Source organism: Poecilia mexicana, unplaced genomic scaffold, assembly GCF_051168715.1.
Source record: "Poecilia mexicana isolate PSO_F unplaced genomic scaffold, ASM5116871v1 scaffold_7, whole genome shotgun sequence".
Lineage (NCBI taxonomy): Eukaryota > Metazoa > Chordata > Actinopteri > Cyprinodontiformes > Poeciliidae > Poecilia > Poecilia mexicana.
The window spans coordinates 2,136,584-2,156,742 of NW_028263376.1; the positions used below are offsets into that span (position 1 = coordinate 2,136,584).

The following is a 20,159-nucleotide window of genomic DNA, read 5'->3' on the forward strand; positions in this document are numbered from 1 at the left end:
GGCTGCAATGTTGACACCTTGAGATGCCATGAGACCTAAATTCTGAACATCATGGCATGGAGTCCATCCCAGGTTTCCATGTCTGGCATATAACCATTAATTTTATCTTTTAAACTGGTTCTATTGATCCTGTGTCCAGACAGAGGGATAATCAGTAGCCCAGCATCATGACCTGTTTGTTCTGAAGCTCCTGCAGCTTCATCTTCCTAACATGGCTCCTCCTCACCCTGACTCTCATCCTGACAGGAGGAACCACAGAGCTCTGTTAGGTTAAAGCTCATCTTCTGAACTTGGGATATTTTTCCTCCAACAGGTTCCAGAGGAATCACCTCAAACCAGATGTTGGACTGGATTTTATTTCACTGTCATTTGTGAATGTTAGAGCCTCATTTTCACAGTGGAGCTATAAAGGTTGAGAAAGGTTATTATTTTGGAGAAAGTCTCAACAACATCAATATTTCCACTAAATAAGAGGATTAAAAAAAAAGTTTGATAGAGGAAAAGCCTCTCAGACTCTGAGCTCAAACTATTTTTTTTATATTAGACAATTAATTTAATTTCACATAATTATCACGGTAGAAGCCATTTGTTTGTTAAATACTTAATGAAACATATTTACCATGTTTGATGTTTGTTGTAAATGACGTATACTCACAAAGAACGAGGTAATTAGTCCAATTCTTGAACGTTCAGAAACTACAGCGGCTGTGAAGAGCCAAGACAAAGGTAAGCAAAGGTAAAACAACTTGATCAACTCTAAACCACTCGCAGCTTTTTACTCTCTCCCTCTTTGTCATATAAGCACAGCCGTTGCCATGGCAACCGCCTGCCCTCCACAAGCAGACCAGAGATTATGTTAAAAACATAACATTCAGTCCGTTATGATATCAGGTTTTCAGGCTTGATATTTATTTTGAGATTATTAATAAACCTCTCATGAACACATTGGTGGTTGATTAGTTAATTTAATCTCCTGTTCTGCTCGATATTTTAATAATGGAACCGAAACGCACAGAATTACTTAACACCTTGTTGAAACAATAATTACTGAGATTATTATTGTTGTTGGGTCATTAATTTGAAAACGTTTTGTGGATTTTTTTGTTGTTCTTTAATAAAGTTACGAAGGTTTTAAGCGAGTCAGAGGAGTATCACGGCTGCACAGTGAACCCGTTGATTCTTCACAGCAGACAGCTTCTCCCATCTCTTGCAGGTACTGCGTACCCCCACTAAATCTTTTAGGGGTATGCAGTACCCGACTGTACCCCCCTACTTTTACCCCTGCCTAACATTGGTACCAGATTACGACTTTATCACAGTCACACATTTATACTGTCTTTAAAAGATTTATCTGAAGAAATTGCAGTAATTTTCACTAAGTTAAAGTTTAAAATTCTTTAAAAAACAAAATAGATTATATTTGGTTATACTCATCACATTAGAGTTACATTTTTTAACAATCAAACAGTAAAAATATTCTTATCTTGATCTTAAAACAAGATAAAAAAATTATCCAGAGCCAAAGACAAAACACAAAGTCTTAAGAAATATTCATAACATGTTTGGCTCCATGGAAGCAAAATATAAATACATGGAGTAAGACTGAAGACGTCTACAGTTACTTCATATAGTTAACATGAAATACTAGTTAACTTGTCAAATACCTTTTACAGTGATTCAATCAGGGAATTATCAGGTAGGGTATTAGTTCTGATTTAAGACTTTATTTTGTCTTGTTAAAACCAGAATTTAAGTTGATTTTTTTAAATTGTAGTAGATGACTTGATCTCTGGCTTTCGGATGGAGACCAATTGTGGATGAATTGTTTCAGGTGGACGGCCTGTCTTGGCAGGTTTGCAGGGATGTCATGACATAGAACAGTGTGACCTCAGGAAAACCTCTGAGGTTTTTATGAAATCTCTGGATTGACTCTGGGATTAAAGTATTTCCTAATGAGAAAACTTCTAAAGGCTGCTGGTTTTATTGGATTTAATTTAGCACTAGCAGAGGAATAAATGCTACAGTACAGTGACATGCCACGCTCACAGGAAGCATGCATCCTTTTCCTTTTGTTATTCATTACCTTAATACAGTGGTGCCCAAAGTTGATCATGGAGGCCGACTTTTCAACATGTCAATGTTCTTCTTATGCCTCTAATGAGCCATCATTTGATCTAGGTGAGCTAAACCAGGGAGAGACTAAAACATGCAGGATGCTGGGCCTCCAGGACCCACTATGGGGACCACTGATTTAATATCATCCATCAAATAAGAGTGGGCGATATGGACTTACAGTTTAATCATGATATTTTGTGGTGCAGTTGTCATAGCAATAAGTGTAATGATAAAAACTATATAATACTTTAGGTAACTGTACAGCTGCGACTGCATGATGCAACAATCGTAACTCCACAAACACAAATGATAAAAAACAAAACAATTTATAAAACCAGTCACATAAAGAAGTGTGATTTGTATAACCAAACTGCGCATAGTAACTGCATTTAATCATATTTTCAAATTTGTTCATATTTATTGATACTGTCATTGATCAAACAGTGGAGAAAACAGTAAAAGTAACACTTCTGACAATACAGACATGTTTTGTTTTTATTAACTTAATTAATTGGAGTTTATTGTGACAATGTTTAATCAAAATTCTTATCTAAATTTATCACAATAAATGATAAACAATATAAATGCCACCCCTTCTATCTCATAAAATCTGATTTCAATTGGTTTGTGGTCACTATGTGAAAACCTTTGGTAAATTTCAGGGGGTGTGAATACTTTTGCTTGAAGCTGCAGAAGGTAATGATTATAGCATGGGAACAAAAATGCTGTTGAGAAAGAGCTTCTCCCTCACCGTGAGCTAATCTAAATGTTAGAAACAAATGTGTGTTGTAGACTCTGAATCGATAACCTGAGGGAAAGTCGCTGCACTCCTCAGATCTCGCCTTGTGTTCATGATGGTACATGTTCATCCAAGGCGTGTGTGACCTGTGACTCAGCAGCGCTGTGCTCCTCTCTTACAGGGCGTCAGGCTGTACTGCCGCCTCCACAGCCTCCACACGCCCGTCATCAAGTAAGTACTTGCCCTCCTAATGCCCCCTAATGCCTCTCCCCTCCCCCCCTTTCTACATGCTAATGTCTCTGCCCTCCAGGTGCACAGATGCATATTCATAGTCAGGGCTCACATTCACCCAGTTCAACCCTTTTCCTGTAACCGTCATACAAACTGCTTCCCTGCTAGGAATGACAGGCTGCATGACCTCTAATGTGACCTCTCCAGGTTTATGCTGTTCTTGTTGGAATCTGAGACAGATTTTTTTAAAGACTTTAAATTAAAGGAGGTGCTTAAAGGAAGCATATACTGCAAGATAAGGACTTTTAATTTTTACTGAATAGATGTAGATGAATTACTTCAGTTCATTTCTAATTTGAAGTGCAAAAACAAATTTCATCCTTTTGTTTTATTTCCTTGCTTTCATATGCATTAATACCAGATTAATTAAGCTACATAAATTCATTTCTTCTTTATTTCTAAAGAATATCTGGTTCTGATCTGAATTATTTTAATATTAAAACTTCAATTAAATATTAAATGCGATACCTTGAAAGGCCTAATGATAATCTTGTAGATTTAAATTAGTCCTGTGAAAGTCTTTCCATACACACAGCCGCCATCTTGTCTGCTATCGTTGGCTCCATCGCTCACCGTCTGATTGAAAAGCTCAGGCTACAAACAAAGAGGACAAATCCTATTAACACACAAAGGCAGCTCCTCTGCCAGCCTGCGGTTATGTAACAGGGTTTTTCTGTTCTTAATCTGCACTATATTGGTGCTGTAGCAGCAATTAATTAAAAGGTTTAGGTGATTTATTGATTAATGAATATTAATAATTATGAACCCTCTTCCTGCTTTATTAAGCTTTCAGTGTGATAAAGCTGCTTCTGATTTAATTTGTCTAATAATGAAGTCTTCACTTCTAAAAAAATTACTTATGTTTCTTTTTTTCCTGCATTAAAGACTTCTTTGTTCAAATATGCACTTCTTAGATATTGCATTTAATGTTAATTTTCAGTTTAGCAGCTTACAAATGAAGTGAAACAAAATTTACCAGTTTCTAGCAATTAGCATGGTTAGCATAGTTAGCTCGCTAAAGTTGTAGGCTAATTGTTAAGATTATCAAAGATGTTTCTCAACTTTAATCATTTTATGATGGGCAGATTTTGAAAACTCTAAAGGACGGAACAGAGAAACTTTATCAGCTGAAAGTCTGAATGCACCTGAACAAAAGTCAGACGAACCGAAACGTAGCAGTAGCTACAGTTACCTTTTAAATCGTTTCCTACATCACTGCTTCCTTTTTTAGCGCCTCAGTAGTTTCACTTTTAGTGTTCATTAACACAACCTGGTAATCTCTGGTGTGTTCACTGATCAAAAAAAGATAGTATTTCTGAGTTTTGGCCCAGGTAGTCACTGTTTACAGTCGGCTAACCTGACCAATATCCAATTTATGTGAATAGCTGATTTTTAGGTGCATTATTATTCTCCATTTTTCTTTGTTTTATTGCTTTGGTTGTTTAAACAAGTTAAAAAAAATTCTGGGCTACAAACGATGTCTGCAAACTATCTGCACTTTATATCACCATCGCAATAGCATTGTGCAGGTGTGAAGAACTTTGTGGATGCAATATTTTGCAGACTGTGATATTTCAAGTGTCCTTAATGCCTTTAATGGACCTTAAAGGCATTAAAGAACATTAAAGGTCTGTTGCTATACACACTGAAACACTGCAGTGTATAAGAGGTTCACCATCCATTCAGGAAAGAGGTTGAGGTTTATTATACATCTGTTAGTAAACTTAATCATAAGAGTCAAGCTAAAAATGAATGCAGGATTTTCCTCCACCTACATTAAGGAATTATTGTTTTTCCTTTTGTTGCTCCTTCAGGGACAGAGACCACCATCTGAAAACCTTTAAATCTGTTTTGCCTGCTTGCAAACTGGTGGACTGGTTAATCTCACAGGTAAACAAGCGTCTTACACTTTAACAAAGTAACAAGAAGGAACTGGACCTAAATTCAGGTTAATTCAGTATTTGTTTTAGGCTTTTTCATTTGTTTGTTCTTAAACTAATGGTTCTGTTTAAATTTAGTTGAAATGTTTTCATTTTCCAGTTGAGGTTTTTTTTATAAAATCACTGGAAAGATTCAGTCAGGATGTGTTCTTTTGTGTGTTTGTTTGTTTTGGACAAATGACAGAGTACATTCATCTGTATAGTTTTGTGGAACAATGAAGGAGTTTCTTGCAGCAGAAGCAGTGTGTCTCTAAAAATGAGCTCATTGATCAGCTATCTTAACATCTTTCTGCTGTGAATGCATACAGTGGTTTTCAGACATGCTTAGCCCAGGTGTTGCAGCTGCAGCCAGGCCTTTTGACTGACCCACTGACTGCATCATTGGTTTGGTTTCCCAGGGAGACTGCTCCAACAGAGAGGATGCTGTGACACTGGGTGTGGGGCTCTGCAACAGTGGCTACATGCACCACGGTCAGTTCACTCCTCTACACACACACACACACACACATTGCTGCCTCTTATTTAGCACAGTGAATCATTTTACTATTGCACATCATCTCTCGTCCACTGTGCTTCCTTCTCTTATGCAAGCACTTGAAATTCATTCAGAAGTGTTTATGTTTCAGAGGTTGCCCAATAATCTCATCCCTGGTGCTGCTCTTCATTATCTGGTCCTGTATTTGCCCTCAGTCTGTTCTGCTGTCAACATAAAGCAATTTCATCTTCGCCTGCCTTTTATACGCTGTATTTGTTTAAAGAAACAGGCGGCATAAATTTGCTTAGCCAGTCTGATTTCTCACAGCCTTGCTGACCACAATGTACTGCAGTGGGTTTGGTTCAAGGCCAGAATGTTGAACGTAAACAGGCCTCAGCAGTGTACCCTAACCAGAACCGTCTGGGTCAGACCCCTGAACCGTGACCGCTGCTTAGACCTCTAACTGACAGCTGTCGTATTCTTGGAACGGTGCAAAGAACCGTAAATTGAGATGCTCTAAAGCATCTCAATTGCTTTAGAGCAATGAAGTGTCAGAATACTAAAGATGGGATATGATGAGAGCAATTCCTCATTTCCTAACTCAAACTGGGCAATTTAAAACAAAGTCAGTGTTGCTTATTCACATGACTGTGAAAAAAATGTCTTTAGTCATCTGTCATATCATCATATTTCACTGCAATAAGGAAGTTTAAGACTTCTCTGATTGTGGCTGTAATTGTTTGGAAGATGTTTAGTGCTACTGTGCTTTATTTGTGTCGGTGTCGGGGATTATCTGGATTCTAGTGCCAATTAAATAAGCAATTTCTGCTTTGCAGGAAAACATAGGTCTTGTTGACTTAGTGGAGTTCACTGGCAGTGGGAAAGCAAACAGACAGGATGTAGGATTTACCGTCATTTATGCTACATGAAAACTTTTGAATCCTTCCAATGCTTTGGTCTACATTGTTGTTAATTACCACAGCGGTACATCTTGGTCTCCTTGCCTCCCGGCTCGCTGCTGTCAAAACTGTTTGACATCGTCCATGTTGTTTGGTGCACCTTTATATATAACAAGGTATGATGGATGAGAAAAAATTCACAGCTTCATCTGGACAACCAGATGAAGCTGTGAATTTTTTCTCATCCATCATCCATCTGAATCATTGGTCTGTCTGGGTTTAAAGTATCGTTAATGTCAGCAAACACAGCTGGTTGATGAAGGCCTCAGAGATTTGTAGGAGACAAACATTATCACAAAGAACAAAAACACAGCAGGAAGTTCTGGACAAGTTTAAAGCAGGATTAGGTCATCTCATTCAGATCTGTTCAGTCCATAAATTAAAAATAGAAATGTTTGCCACAACTGTAAGCCTACTAAGACATTACCTTCCACCAAAACTAACAAACAAGATCAGGAAACTATTAAACAGCTGGAGGACTAGTTGATAATCTGTAGACACGACAAACATCAGATCTACTCCACATAAAAATGGCTCTTAATGGAAGAGAGGCAAAACAAAACAGAAGGTCATAAAAAGTGTTTACAGTTTTCCACAAGGAACAGGGCAAACATGTGAGAGAAGGCACTCTGGTCAACTGAGATCAAAATGAGAAGTTTTGACTTAAATGTAAACTGTTGAAAATGTGACAGTGCAGAGTGGAGGCAGCATCAGCTAAATATGATATAATCTCAGATCCTCTGCGGTTCCTACCGCTGCCATATGTTTGAAGGTGTCACCTGTTCTGACCTTTCCCTGCCCTTCTGAAAGGTCTTGACCCATTTCCTCCCAATCGGTCGGTACGTCTAACCTACAATCAATTCACTTTCTCAAGACCTCAATCAGCACGTGCTGCTTTTTGCATGTCTGTTGAAACTCTTTTTCTGTTCTTGTATTTCTTTTCCTGTCCTTATCTGATATAAAAACCTGAAGCCTGTTGGCGTTTCACACAGCTTAGCATGCAATGTGAAAAACCCAAATACAGATTAAATTGACTGCAGCAGCCCCATATTGTGACAGGTTAAATGGATCCTGCACATAAATGACATTTGAAAATGTAAATATTGTTTTGCGAACACAGATTTCCCTCCAGCACAACCCAATCAGCAGCTTTAAGCTGAAATGTAAATTAATTCAAAACTCCAGTCACTGTCTAAACTAGTGATGAATGGTGACTGTCCAACATTGGTAAGACTTTCATTATTAAAAGCTAAATGATGGAAATACCTGGATAAAATAATTAAAAATTTAGCATATCGTTTCATATTCCAAAATAAGCTTAAGTGAGGTTGTTTTCACACTTGCACATGATTTCCAAGTGTGCATGCATGTGTATGTATGTATGTGTCGCTTGTTTCTAGCAGTTTTTGAACCAGCGTTCCTTTCAGTAAGTAGGTGGTGTAAAGGTATTAAAGGCCCCCAGCCTTCATGAGTCACAGGAAATAACTCATATTCAGAAATGGTTTGTGTTGGAGTGTGGCCATTCTGACAGGGTGTGGTGTGAAGGTGTGTTTAGTTTGTCTTTGGGTGGAAGATGTTCTTCAAATCTCTGAACAACTTGCTACCTAAGTGCTCAGATTTGCTCGATTTAGTCGCCTTAAAGGGCCAGACGCCTGGAAACAAATTCAGTTACACTCTTAGTGAAATACATGTCACACGTGAACCAGAGAAAGTAGTTTAGTTTTCTGCAGTTGTTGTTGTTTCTGTGTTGTTGTATAACGAAGCTAATGCTGCTGTTCAGTATAAATTGGTACCCATGGAAACATCAGGCTCTTGACTCGAAGCTGATAAGAATCTGAACGTCTGAGTTTACAGCCCAGTGAGCGGACACTGTATGGAGCTCTGCAAGTGCTAAAAAACAGTTTTTGGTAGTTTTTTTGTTTGTTTGTTTGTTTCTCCGGTGAAATGGGTCTAAATTTGTTATAATTTTTCTTATATCTTATTTCCAAAAATATATTTGGAGTAAAATATATCAGTTTCTTATTGTTTTCTTATAATTGGATGAAAAAATAAATGTGAATATTTCAAAGCAAAACAAAATCAAAAACAAGCAACTTTGCACATGTAAAAATAAATTTAAGTTTTAAAACACATTTTTAGATGGTGCCAAAGGAAAAACGTCTTTTTTTTTTGTTTGTTTTTTTTAAAATAAAACTTCTGTAAATTTGATTTAATTTAACTCAGCTGCATAAATCATTGCACAGGTGGATCAAGGCTACATACTTGCAAAAGTATGTAGCCTTGTGTAATGCTAGTTAAGGCTAGGCGCCTGACTACAGCCAAATATAACAAATGGCGCTCGGATAGATTCGGCTATGGAGCCCGTGGGTGCGAATAAAATACCATTAGACGAAAGTATGTTTAAGTTATTGTATTCAACTTGTTTTTTTCTTTCATATATATATGAAGATATGCAATAATAATAATATTTATAATAACAGTGATTTTCTATAATATAACCAAAACACCACAAGGAAACAAAAACAATAAACCCTGATGTCACCCAAGAGTTTCTATTTTGGTCCATCCATGAATCCAAGGTGATCAATAGTCTATCAATCAATATTTGATTGTTTTTTTTCCTTTTTGTCCATGATCCAGAGCAAATAGGTCCACAATGAGAAAACAGCTTGGTTCATTTAAATCCTACCGCGAAGCTGCGGTGATCCGGTAGCTCGCCATCCTGACGTGACACAGGGGGTGGGAAAAAACCTGACCGTCGAGCGGTCGACACGAAACACCCAATTTAATCCTTCGGCCGTTTTAGTAAACCTCGATCCAGCCGTATTCGTCTATAAGTTTAGAAGACGCCGAGACGAGCAGCTGGCCACAGCGACAGCAGCAACAGTAATTGAGATCCGAGTCACCTGTGACCCGGAACTTAAAGGGTGCTGTCAGTTTGACCCGCCAAAATAAAATACGGGTTTCTTATTTTGTGCAGGTTACACCTGTTTATAATATTTATAAAGAGTTTATATATTTTATAATGCAAAGAAATTTGGCAAGGAATAAAAAAATCCAAATTATTTCATGTTCCATCTTTATTTTCTCTGAAACTATAGTAGCTACTGTGATACTTACACTTGGAGTCTTCCAAGTTTTAGCTATATTTTGTTAGAAAGATTATCGAAATATAATTTTTAATTGCTGAGAAAAACTAAATTAGTGTTAATTTATACACTTACTTCAGAAAACCTGGTGGGACTTTATAGAGCTTAACAAATTCAGATCAGTAGTAACTCAGTACATGCTGCAGTATTCCTCAGGATGTAACAAAACATGTCACTGAAGAGCAATTAAATTATGAGGTGAAATTAACGTAAATCATTTTGTACATTAAACAACATTAAGATTTCATTACGATACTTTTGGCAGGATTTTGAATGTTTTTGTTGAGTTCAGGCTCCTAAAAATGCTGCGATTGAATTAGCATTAGCCGTGTGCGCTCACCTGTTTGAGGTGCCCCATGTGTTAAAGCAACTCTCTACCCAAGTGCACTCTAACACACACACACACACACACAGCAGATATCTGTTTGTGCTCTCTGGAGAGTTTTCCAGGCTGTTACCCAGATGTGTTTTGACTCCAGATGTTTCAGATGAGCATCATGGTTTTATGACCTAATTGACCAATGCCCTCTCTGATTTGAAGTTTCCCTGTTTCTACAGTACATCACATTTTAGAGCTTTTGGTTTTGCTGTAGATTCAGCCAATACATGCTGAGAGACCTGCATACAGTCTGTTACTGTTTTTTTATACTCATGTGAGCTGATCTTTCTTTTCATCCCTCAGTTTTGGAAAAGAGTGAGTTTAAAGATGACTCGCAGTTCTTCCGTTTCTATGCTGATGAAGAAATGGAGGGAAGCGGCACCAAGAGCAAGCAGCTGCAGCGAAATGACTTCAAACTCATAGAAAACATCCTGGTCAAGTCCCTGGTGGTGAGCCTTCAGAATTTTACATTTACACACAAATTGTAGAAATTCTCTCTCTTGGCTCAGACTGTGATATCTGCACCATCTGGAACATATATAGATATATATGCTAATAATAAAACGACTGTGAACACATCTCAAGAACAATAAACCTGGCAGGCAGATGTTCCACTTCACTACGTTTATCTCCTCCCATATAAACACATATAACATTGTTTTAGTTGGAAACAATGAGGTTTCATGTATCTGAGGTAAAAACAGGCCACAGTTTTTCTGCAAACATTTGGCTACAGTCCTGAGACAAAAGTGTGCATGTGTGTAATCACATTATCATCAGCTGCACTTGCCTGGATGAATCCTCTGTTCCTTTGACTCTGAGAAAACCATAAACTTGAGGCAGACAGAGACGAGTTCAAGCTAAGCAGCAGACACAAAGCCTGTGTTTACCTACCTGCGTGTTTGTCTCTGTACGAAAGCAGCTGATCAGTGAAGGCCTCACAGGTTTGTAAGAGAACACTGGACAAACAGGAAGACAAAGCAGTTATGTAAGAAATTTCAGAGCTTTTAACATCATAACACAAATGAATTTACCAGGTGAAATGAGGTCAGCCAGCAGCTCCAGCAGACAGTTTTTATTCTAGTTGGTGCAAGAGAAAGGGACTTGTTTATCCAGCGAAGGCGTACAGGCATGGCCAGCATCTCTTCCCATGTCCAATGTGGGAAGCAGTCATGCTATCTGGTGTTCCATGAGAAGTGGAAATGGCTTTGACTTGATTAGCGGAACCAATCCCCCCTCTGCTCTTGCCCCGTTACTGAGGCGAAGTGCAGGAACTCTTTATTTACCGCAATCATCTCCTCTGATACAACAAAGGAGATCGTCGTCTTATCAGGGCTGTGCAGCAGGAAGACAGCCCAGCAGCAGCAGCAGACGCTAATGGAGGACCTAATGGGTTTTGACGATGACGGTCTCAATTCATGGTGGTGGGGGCCAGAGGGTGTGTGTGATGAGGGGGGCCAAGAACATCTTCGGATGTGAGACTCCTGACACGGGAAGAGAAAATCCTAAAAATCTCAAAGGATTTTATGTTAACATGTGGATTTATGCAGATGTGACACTTTGTGGAAAAAGGGGGGAAACTTTAGCAAAAGTGTAGAAAAAATATTTGTCACGCAATGAAGCAGCATAAATGTTTCTGTCTGTGTGCCAGATTCACCCTGAGGAGGAAGACTACGGCTTCGAGATCGAGGAGAAAAACAAAGCTATTGTGGTGAAATCTGTCACCAGGGGCTCACATGCAGAGGTAACACACACACACACACAGAGGTAACACACACATATACACACACACAGAGGTAACACACACATATACACACACACAGAGGTAACACACACATATACACACACACAGAGGTAACACACACATATACACACACACAGAGGTAACACACACACACAGAGGTAACACACACACACAGAGGTAACACACACACACACAGAGGTAACACACACACACACAGAGGTAACACACACACACACACACACAGAGGTAACACACACACACACACACACAGAGGTAACACACACATATATACACACACAGAGGTAACACACACACACAGAGGTAACACACACACACAGAGGTAACACACACACACACAGAGGTAACACACACACACACAGAGGTAACACACACACACACACACACAGAGGTAACACACACACACACAGAGGTAACACACACACACACACACAGAGGTAACACACACACACAGAGGTAACACACACACACACACACACACACACACACACAGAGGTAACACACACACACACACACAGAGGTAACACACACACACAGAGGTAACACACACACACACACACACACACACACACTCAGACGCCGCTCTTCCTGCCACAGTCGTTCGTTCCTCTTAGTTTTATCCGTCCTCTGTTCTGACGGCGGCTGTCAGTCTCCTGCTCTCCTCTAGTTGGCTCCAGAATCGTTGCCCAGATGACAAAACACACATTTATGTTTTACTGTATGAAATAAAAAACTGTATTAAAATAAAAAAAAGAGCCACTTTTCTTTGAAATTGATGGAGCGTACTTGTTTTCCTTTAATGTTTGCTGTCTGAATTGATCAATCTGACTATTAAACAAACTTTTGTCTTGTCTGAAATATTTTACTTGAAATCAGTAATCAGTTTCTGTATCCACTGGGCCTAAAAGGTCTTCACATTTTGTCACAGTAATGACAAAAACACCAATTAAATAATGTCTATCTAATTGTTAAAGGGGCAGTGTTTTGTAAAATTGACTTCTTCTTTGAGCTTTACACCATGTTACAAAGTTATTCTTTCATCATAAACAAATCTGGAGTGTTGCTTTGATTGTTTCATGCCTGTTTGAGAAATCCTTTAATCTCCTTGGCAGCCATTCAGCTGGGTGCCTAAGCGCTTGCTGTCACCAAACATCACCTTCCCTGCAGCTCATCCTTGAAGCTTCAGCCTCACAGAGCAGCTCCTCCCCCACTCGGCTCCTTCAGACTAGCCTGCAGCAATTAGGAAACCCCTGACGGAACTGTTTCTGCTCCAAAGAATGTTTGTAAATAGCTTAACACAGAAATGTTGTTATTATGAGGCTGAGTGTTGCAAAGAACAGGAGCTTCTTAAACAGACAAAGACTTAATTTTAAGGGGTTTACTTACGAAGTCAAGTTTCTTTTAAGTTCTGTTTGATATATGCGGCATTTAACAGTTACTGGATTGTGCTGCAAAATGGCTCAAAGTACCTGGAAGACACATAAGGAAACAGTTTTCCAAATTTCTTAAAAATAAAATCTGATGTGGTGTGTATTTGTGTTTATCTCCTCTACTCTGATGCTGCTGACCAATCTGACCAATCACATGACTAACTAGGAAAGGAGAGGTGAAGTTTATTTGTTGAGCATGTTTCAGCCACAAGGCAGTTCAGTTTTTTAGATCATAAACACATCATAAGTAACCGGTTATGAGATCTAGTCAAAGACCAGTCAAGAGGCCGATGGTGAAGTTGCAGAGATCCTCGGCTCAGTTGGGAGAATCAGTCGTCATGACAGCTATTAGACGCATAAATCGCAAACATGGCGTTTGTGTTTGAGTTTGAGTTTGGCGTTTGTGCAAATAAGCAGACACTTACTTGCAGAGTCATGAAGAGGAGACAGAAAACATGTGGAAGGAGGTCAGATGAAACCAAATCTGAAGTTTGTAGTTATGTTTGAGACACAATAGGGAAAATGTTTAAGGGTTTGATGAAGATCCTTACAAAGTCCTGCACACTGTTTGTCTCCTATAATCCAGTTTTACATTCTCTCTATCCTTTCAGCTGTCCTCTGCTGGGCTGTCCTATTTAACACCATGAAGCCTCCTGGCTCCTTCCTTCTCCTGCTCATGTGTTTTTAGCCCTCCTTCCCCCCGCAGCTGATTGTGACTCAGCCTGTGTGCCAGAGGACAGAATGAAGCTCAGCTGATTCCCATGGGGCTCTGAAAGGGGCTGACACACACACACACACACACACACACACACACACACACACACGCACACACCCACACACACACACACACACACACACACACACACACACACACACTGAGGTCTTTCACTATACGATGCTATAATAATAGAAAGTCACGTGTAGTCCGGCTCCCATACTGCGTAATCACATACATCCTCTCCTCATCCAAGGGGCCGTGGCTCCTCCCCGTTGCCGTGGCATCCAAGCCGGGCTGCGGTCCAGAGTCGGGGTGTGTGGCTCGGCCCCGACCGGATCCGTTCCTGGGACACTGGGCTCCCTCAGCGCCGCAGACAGAGGCGGCATTATTCTGACAACATGACTGAAGATGTGAGAGACGAGATCGTTGGATGACATGCAGCCATCTGACTGACTGGAAGAGCAAAACATGCAACTGTTACTGCGTTGTCGCATGCTTCCAATCTGTGTAAAGGTTAACTTGACCCGGTGAAGGTCGTGACTCAAAGAAAACGATCACACTGAAAACATGTAGGGTAGGGCCCAGCATTTATCAGTTATCATGAAAACTTTCTCGTCATGAAAAGACTTTTGGTTTATTACTGTCAAGATACGTTTCAGTTATTGAAGGTAAAAAAAAAAACACTTTTTAAAGTAAGTGGCGTCTTGAAGAAGCCTGTTGCAAATGGGAATATTTTTTCAAATCTGCTTGTGGTCCCATACAGTTACCAAAAAACTGAGTAATAAGTTTTTTTTTAAACCATAATATGTATCATTATCACAACAGTGCCATAAAATATTGCAATAATGTTCTTAGTCCATATAGCCACTCCTATTTATTCTAATTTTTAAAACTGTGAGCTCTAAGTTTGGTGGAAATGTGTGCAAATCCATCCAGCAGTAACCAGGTGTGTAATACAATCATATCTATTAATCTTGACATGCTCTTCCTGTATGAAAACACAACTTTCTGTACCTGCTTAGTCCTGCATACTTCATTTTTTTCTCTTGCTTTCTGTTGCTTCGTTCTGCTCCACTCTTTTGACGCTCAACATGCTGAACACTGCAAAACATACTGCACTGCAAAAACACAAAGTTATAACCAAGGATTTTTAGCTAATTTGTAGTACAAATATCTTTATGCACTTGAAATAAGACAAAACTAGCAGTGAACTAGTTTTACTATAACTGAAAAAATCTGCCAGAGGATCAAAACAAACTCCCATATCTTGCAGAAAAGTTCCTAGTAAGCTAATTTTGTTTTCATTTTAATTTCAAGTTTAGACAGAGATTTTCACTAGAAACTAGAAAAAAAATACTTTCTGTGTTTTTGACTCTAGTCAGGGAAAAACTTGCCTCACATGGAGGAAAATCAGCTGAGGTCTTGCTGTGGCAGGCCGTTTGTAAACTAAGTGTGGTTCATCTGAATCTCTTCTGAACAACACTTTGAAAGACACCGAGGAAAGCTGCAAGCTATTAAAAGAGCCTTCTGTCTCCTGTCTGTCTGTCTGTCCTCCCAGATGGCTGGCCTGCAGGTGGGCAGGAAGATCTACACCATCAACGAGGATCTGCTGTTCCTCCGGCCGTTCTCCGAGGTGGAGGCCATGATCAACCAGGCCTTCTGCATACGACGCTCTCTGCGGCTGCTGGTCGCCACCAAAGCCAAGGAGTGAGTGCCATGAATCAATCAGGTGAACGTGTTTAGCAGACACCAAGCACAAGCTGTTCTGACTCATCCTTTTTCCTTGTTTAGGATTGTGAAGATCCCTGACAACCCAGAAAGCCTCTCCTTCAGGTTGTCAGGGTCGGAACCGCCACACGTCCACGCTGTGAGGAAAGGTGAGACCAGCTGGAGGAGACTAAGAGATTCCAGACTGACCTGTTTCTGAGATGTTGGGGCAGAATGTCAGAGTGATGCAGATGCTGGTGGTGGGAACGAGACAAAATGTAAAAAATATATGAAGGAGTAGGAAAACTTTAGAAAGACCTTATGGGATTTATTTCAAAAGCTCTGAACGTGCCGTCTTTATTTCCAACAAACAGTCATCCACATATAGTCGGATATCTGGGAAAATGAGTAGATTTTTATGTAGTTTGGCCTTTCATCTACACAAATACTCTGTTTTATACCACTAAAAACAATTATTTATAAAAACTCAGAGCAAAGTGGAGATTTGAGTAAACTGTATTTTTGTTTGCATGTGTAAATGGGAAAGACAGAGATTCCTAAGCATTACAGTCTGAGACAAATAATGTGCTAATATCGACTTCATCATTTGTTTTATTAACTTTATATTCTAATATGTGCTTTAAAAATTGTTCATCTTGTTTATCTGTCCACACAAATGATTCTCCTGGCTCCATGTTTAATTGTTTCAAAGCAATCTGATTGCATTGCACTGCCCCCTGTGGGTCTGGCATGTTTAAAACACTCGGGTGGATTTGTTCGGATTCATGTGGATAAAAACTTTTCTGAAACCGATCCAGAGTGTACAATATTACTTTTTTTCAAATGACATGGCAGAGATATTTCTTTTTATAAAGATCACAAAGCGTAAGACTTTGATCAAACACTCAGGATTTATGCATGAATTTAGTTTTCTTTTGTGATATCAGTACCAGAAAATATGATAAATATGTTCATGTTGGCAAAATGACAAATAATTCAGAGAGACCATGGATGATAAGTGAGGTAACTGTTGTGTCTAAATATCTGTTACTCTCTGTTTTTAATTTTACGGGCACCTGTTGACGAGATGACTTTCTCTGCGTTTTAACTCTTCTGTCGTTGGTCTTTTTTGTAATCACATGCACATGCTTCATGAAACCACTTATCTTTCTAATCTCAACCCTCTTTACAGCTTCTTGCCTACATATTTACACTCTTTAGAATGACTGAAAGTGGAATAAAGAGGGATTTACTGTATGACATGAGCAGGGGTGAAAGTAGGGGGGTACAGTCGGGTACTGCGTACCCCTAAAAGATTTAGCGGGGGTACGCAGTACCTGCAAGACAGGGGAGCGGCTGTGAGTTCACTGACAATGAGTTCACTGTGCAGCCGTGAGTGCGCCCACTAATCAGTCGTGACTGAACACAGCCAGGAGGCTGAGACCAGCACATCCTCCTCTGACTCCTTATCAAAACGTTCATAACTTTATTAAAGAACGTGTTCAAATTAATGACCCAACAACAATAATAATCTCAGTAATTATTGTTTCAACAAGGTGTTAAGTAATTCTGTGCGTTTTGGTTCCATTACCAAAATAACTAGCAGAACAGGAGATTAAAATTAACTAATCAACCACCACTGTGTTCAGGGAGGCTTATTAATGATCGCAAAATAAATATCAAGCCTGAAAACCTGATATCATAACGGACTGAATGTTATGTTCTTAAAGTAATCTTTGCTGGGCTTGCGGAGCGCAGGCGGTTGCCATGGCAACGGGTGTGCTTAAACGGCAAAGAGAGGGAGAGTAAAAAGGTGTGAGTGGTTTAGAGTTGATCACCTGTTCGGGTTATATGTTTCATTAAGTATTTAACAAACAAAATGGCTTCTGTCGTGATAATTCTGTGAAATTAAATTAATTGTCTAATATAAAAAAAATAGTTTGGTGCTCTCTGACATCTCGCTTTGAGCTCAGAGTCTGAGAGGCTTTTCCTCTATCAAACTTTTTTTCAATCCTCTTATTTAGTGGAAATATTGATGTTGTTGAGACTTTCTCCAAAATAATAACCTTTCTCAACCTTTATAGCTCCACTGTGAAAATGAGGCTCTAACATTCACAAATGACAGTGAAATAAAATCCAGTCCAACATCTGGTTTGAGGTGATTCCTCTGGAACCTGTTGGAGGAAAAATATCCCAAGTTCAGAAGATGAGCTTTAACCTAACAGAGCTCTGTGGTTCCTCCTGTCAGGATGAGAGTCAGGGTGAGGAGGCGCCAGACATGGAAAACTGGGATGCACTCCATGCCATTATGTTCAGAATTTAGGTTTCATGGCATCTCATGGTGTCAACATTGCTGAGGGAAATACAGCTTTATTTTGTAAGAGCCACAAATTTTGTAAGAGCTACCAGCTTTTATTGCTTTGCAAAAAAATTCGTCAGCACAGAAAATCCAAAGCACACATAGAAGCAATAGTGTATACTGTATGTATATATATATATATATATATATATATATATATATATATATATATATATATATATAAATTCCCTTCTCACCCTCCACGGGTGGTCTCTTTCATCCTCTGAGCTCAGGTCCTCTACCAGAGGCCTGGGAACTTGAGGGTTCTCCTCCAGTATCTTGGCTGTGCCTAGAACTGCACATTTCTGGACTGAGATATCTGATGTTGTTCCTGGGATCTGTTTGAGCCACTGCTCCAGTTTGGGGGTGACTGCCCCGAGGGGCCTGATGACCACAGGCACCACTGTGGTCTTCACCTTCCAGGCCTTCTCCAGTTCCTCTCTGAGGCCCTGGTATTTCTCCAGTTTCTCGTGCTCCTTTTTCCTGATGTTGTGGTCACTTGGTATTGCTACATCCATCACAACGGCTTTCCTCTGTTCTTTATCCACCACCACAATGTCCGGTTGGTTTGTCATTACCATATAGTACAGACCAAAGGTTTGGACACACCTTTTCATTCAAAGAGTTTTCTTCAATTTCATGACTATGAAAATTGTAGATTCATACTGAAGGCATCAAAACTATGAATTAACACATGTGGAATTATATACTTAACAAAAATGTGTGAAACAACTGAAAATATGTCTTACATTCTAGGTTCTTCAAAGTAGCCACCTTTTGCTTTGATTACTGCTTCGCACATTCTTGGCATTCTCTTGATGAGTTTCAAGAGGTCATCACCTGAAATGGTCTTCCAACAGTCTTGAAGGAGTTCCAGAGATGCTTAGCACTTGTTGGCCCTTTTGCCTTCACTCTGTGGTCCAGCTCACCCCAAACCATCTCGATTGGGCCAAACAAGGTCTGCGTCAGGTGCTGGGGAACCAGAGCACCTTGATGACAAATGGGCTGCTGGAACAAGACGGAAATGGGCGAGAGGTGAAAACCTGGATCTGTTGGAATGCTACTACTCAAGTAACCCTAGTCAGAGGGGCTACATGCAAAGGATGTGGCATCCCTAGTCTACAATGACTTCTAAACAACTAGTAGCTCAGTGTTCCAACATCCGCAAACGGCAACTGCTAACACAACTTGAGATTGACAAGGTACAACACAAATGCTACGGCAAGGGGGAGGAGCCTGGATGTCAGGACAGGGGGGAGTTAACTACAACTATACCCGCCCAGAGACTCGGTATGTAGCCCCAGTAATGAACAAACCATCAAAGCTGAATGAGGCAGCAGCTGACCTGAGAGAGAGAATCATGGCCCGAATGAACACCAGACAACCCCCACTCCAACTACAGCGGCTGAGTGAAGTACCATCAGAAAGTCTAATTGAAGATGTGAATGCAGCATTGAGAATGATCCCTACCAACACCATAACAGAAACCAATGAGCTGATATACAACTCAGCATCAGTGATCCTTGAGATGCTTGGCTATAAGAGCAACCATGAGACCCAATATCCACCATGGAAAAGACGGTTAGAGGCTAAGATCAAGATAACAAGGAGGGAAGTGAGCCAACTGTCAGAGCTCCAAAGGGGTGCAATGAAAAGATCAGTACCTAAGAAGTACAGCCAGATGCCCATACCTGAAGCCCTCGAAACTGCCAAACAAAGGCTCCAAGCCTTGGCCAGCCACCTAAAGAGATACACAAGAGAGAATGAAGCCAGGAGGATTAACCGGCTCTTCTCCACCCAATCAGCTAAAGTGTACTCTCAATGTCAGGGTAATAACAACAGAGCAGACCCACCAAGGCTGGAGACTGAACAATACTGGAAAGGCATATGGGAAAGGGAAGCGTCCCACAACAGCAATGAACAGTGGCTAACCTCTCTACGAGAGGACCACAGCAACCTCCCTGAACAAGCCCCGGTAACCATCACTGTGGCAGACGTCCAAGAAAGAGTCTCGGGTATGAAAAACTGGACAGCACCAGGACCTGACATGATCCATGCCTACTGGCTGAAGAAACTCACTGCCCTCCATGAGTGACTGGCAGCTCAACTGAACCAGCTGCTACAGAACGGGACTCA

At 40.1% G+C, this 20,159-nt stretch overlaps 1 protein-coding gene across 1 annotated transcript in view; it reads left to right on the top strand.

Moving 5' to 3' along the window:
- prex1 (phosphatidylinositol-3,4,5-trisphosphate-dependent Rac exchange factor 1) overlaps positions 1 to 20,159 on the top strand; it is a 112,516-nt gene that overhangs the window by 61,522 nt on the left and 30,835 nt on the right. Inside the window, exons 13-19 of the mRNA XM_088006872.1 lie at positions 3,036 to 3,085; positions 4,960 to 5,035; positions 5,484 to 5,556; positions 10,351 to 10,496; positions 11,699 to 11,791; positions 15,516 to 15,664; positions 15,749 to 15,834. Coding sequence (XP_087862998.1) covers positions 3,036 to 3,085; positions 4,960 to 5,035; positions 5,484 to 5,556; positions 10,351 to 10,496; positions 11,699 to 11,791; positions 15,516 to 15,664; positions 15,749 to 15,834 — 673 coding nt within the window. The remainder of the gene's footprint in view (positions 1 to 3,035; positions 3,086 to 4,959; positions 5,036 to 5,483; positions 5,557 to 10,350; positions 10,497 to 11,698; positions 11,792 to 15,515; positions 15,665 to 15,748; positions 15,835 to 20,159) is intronic.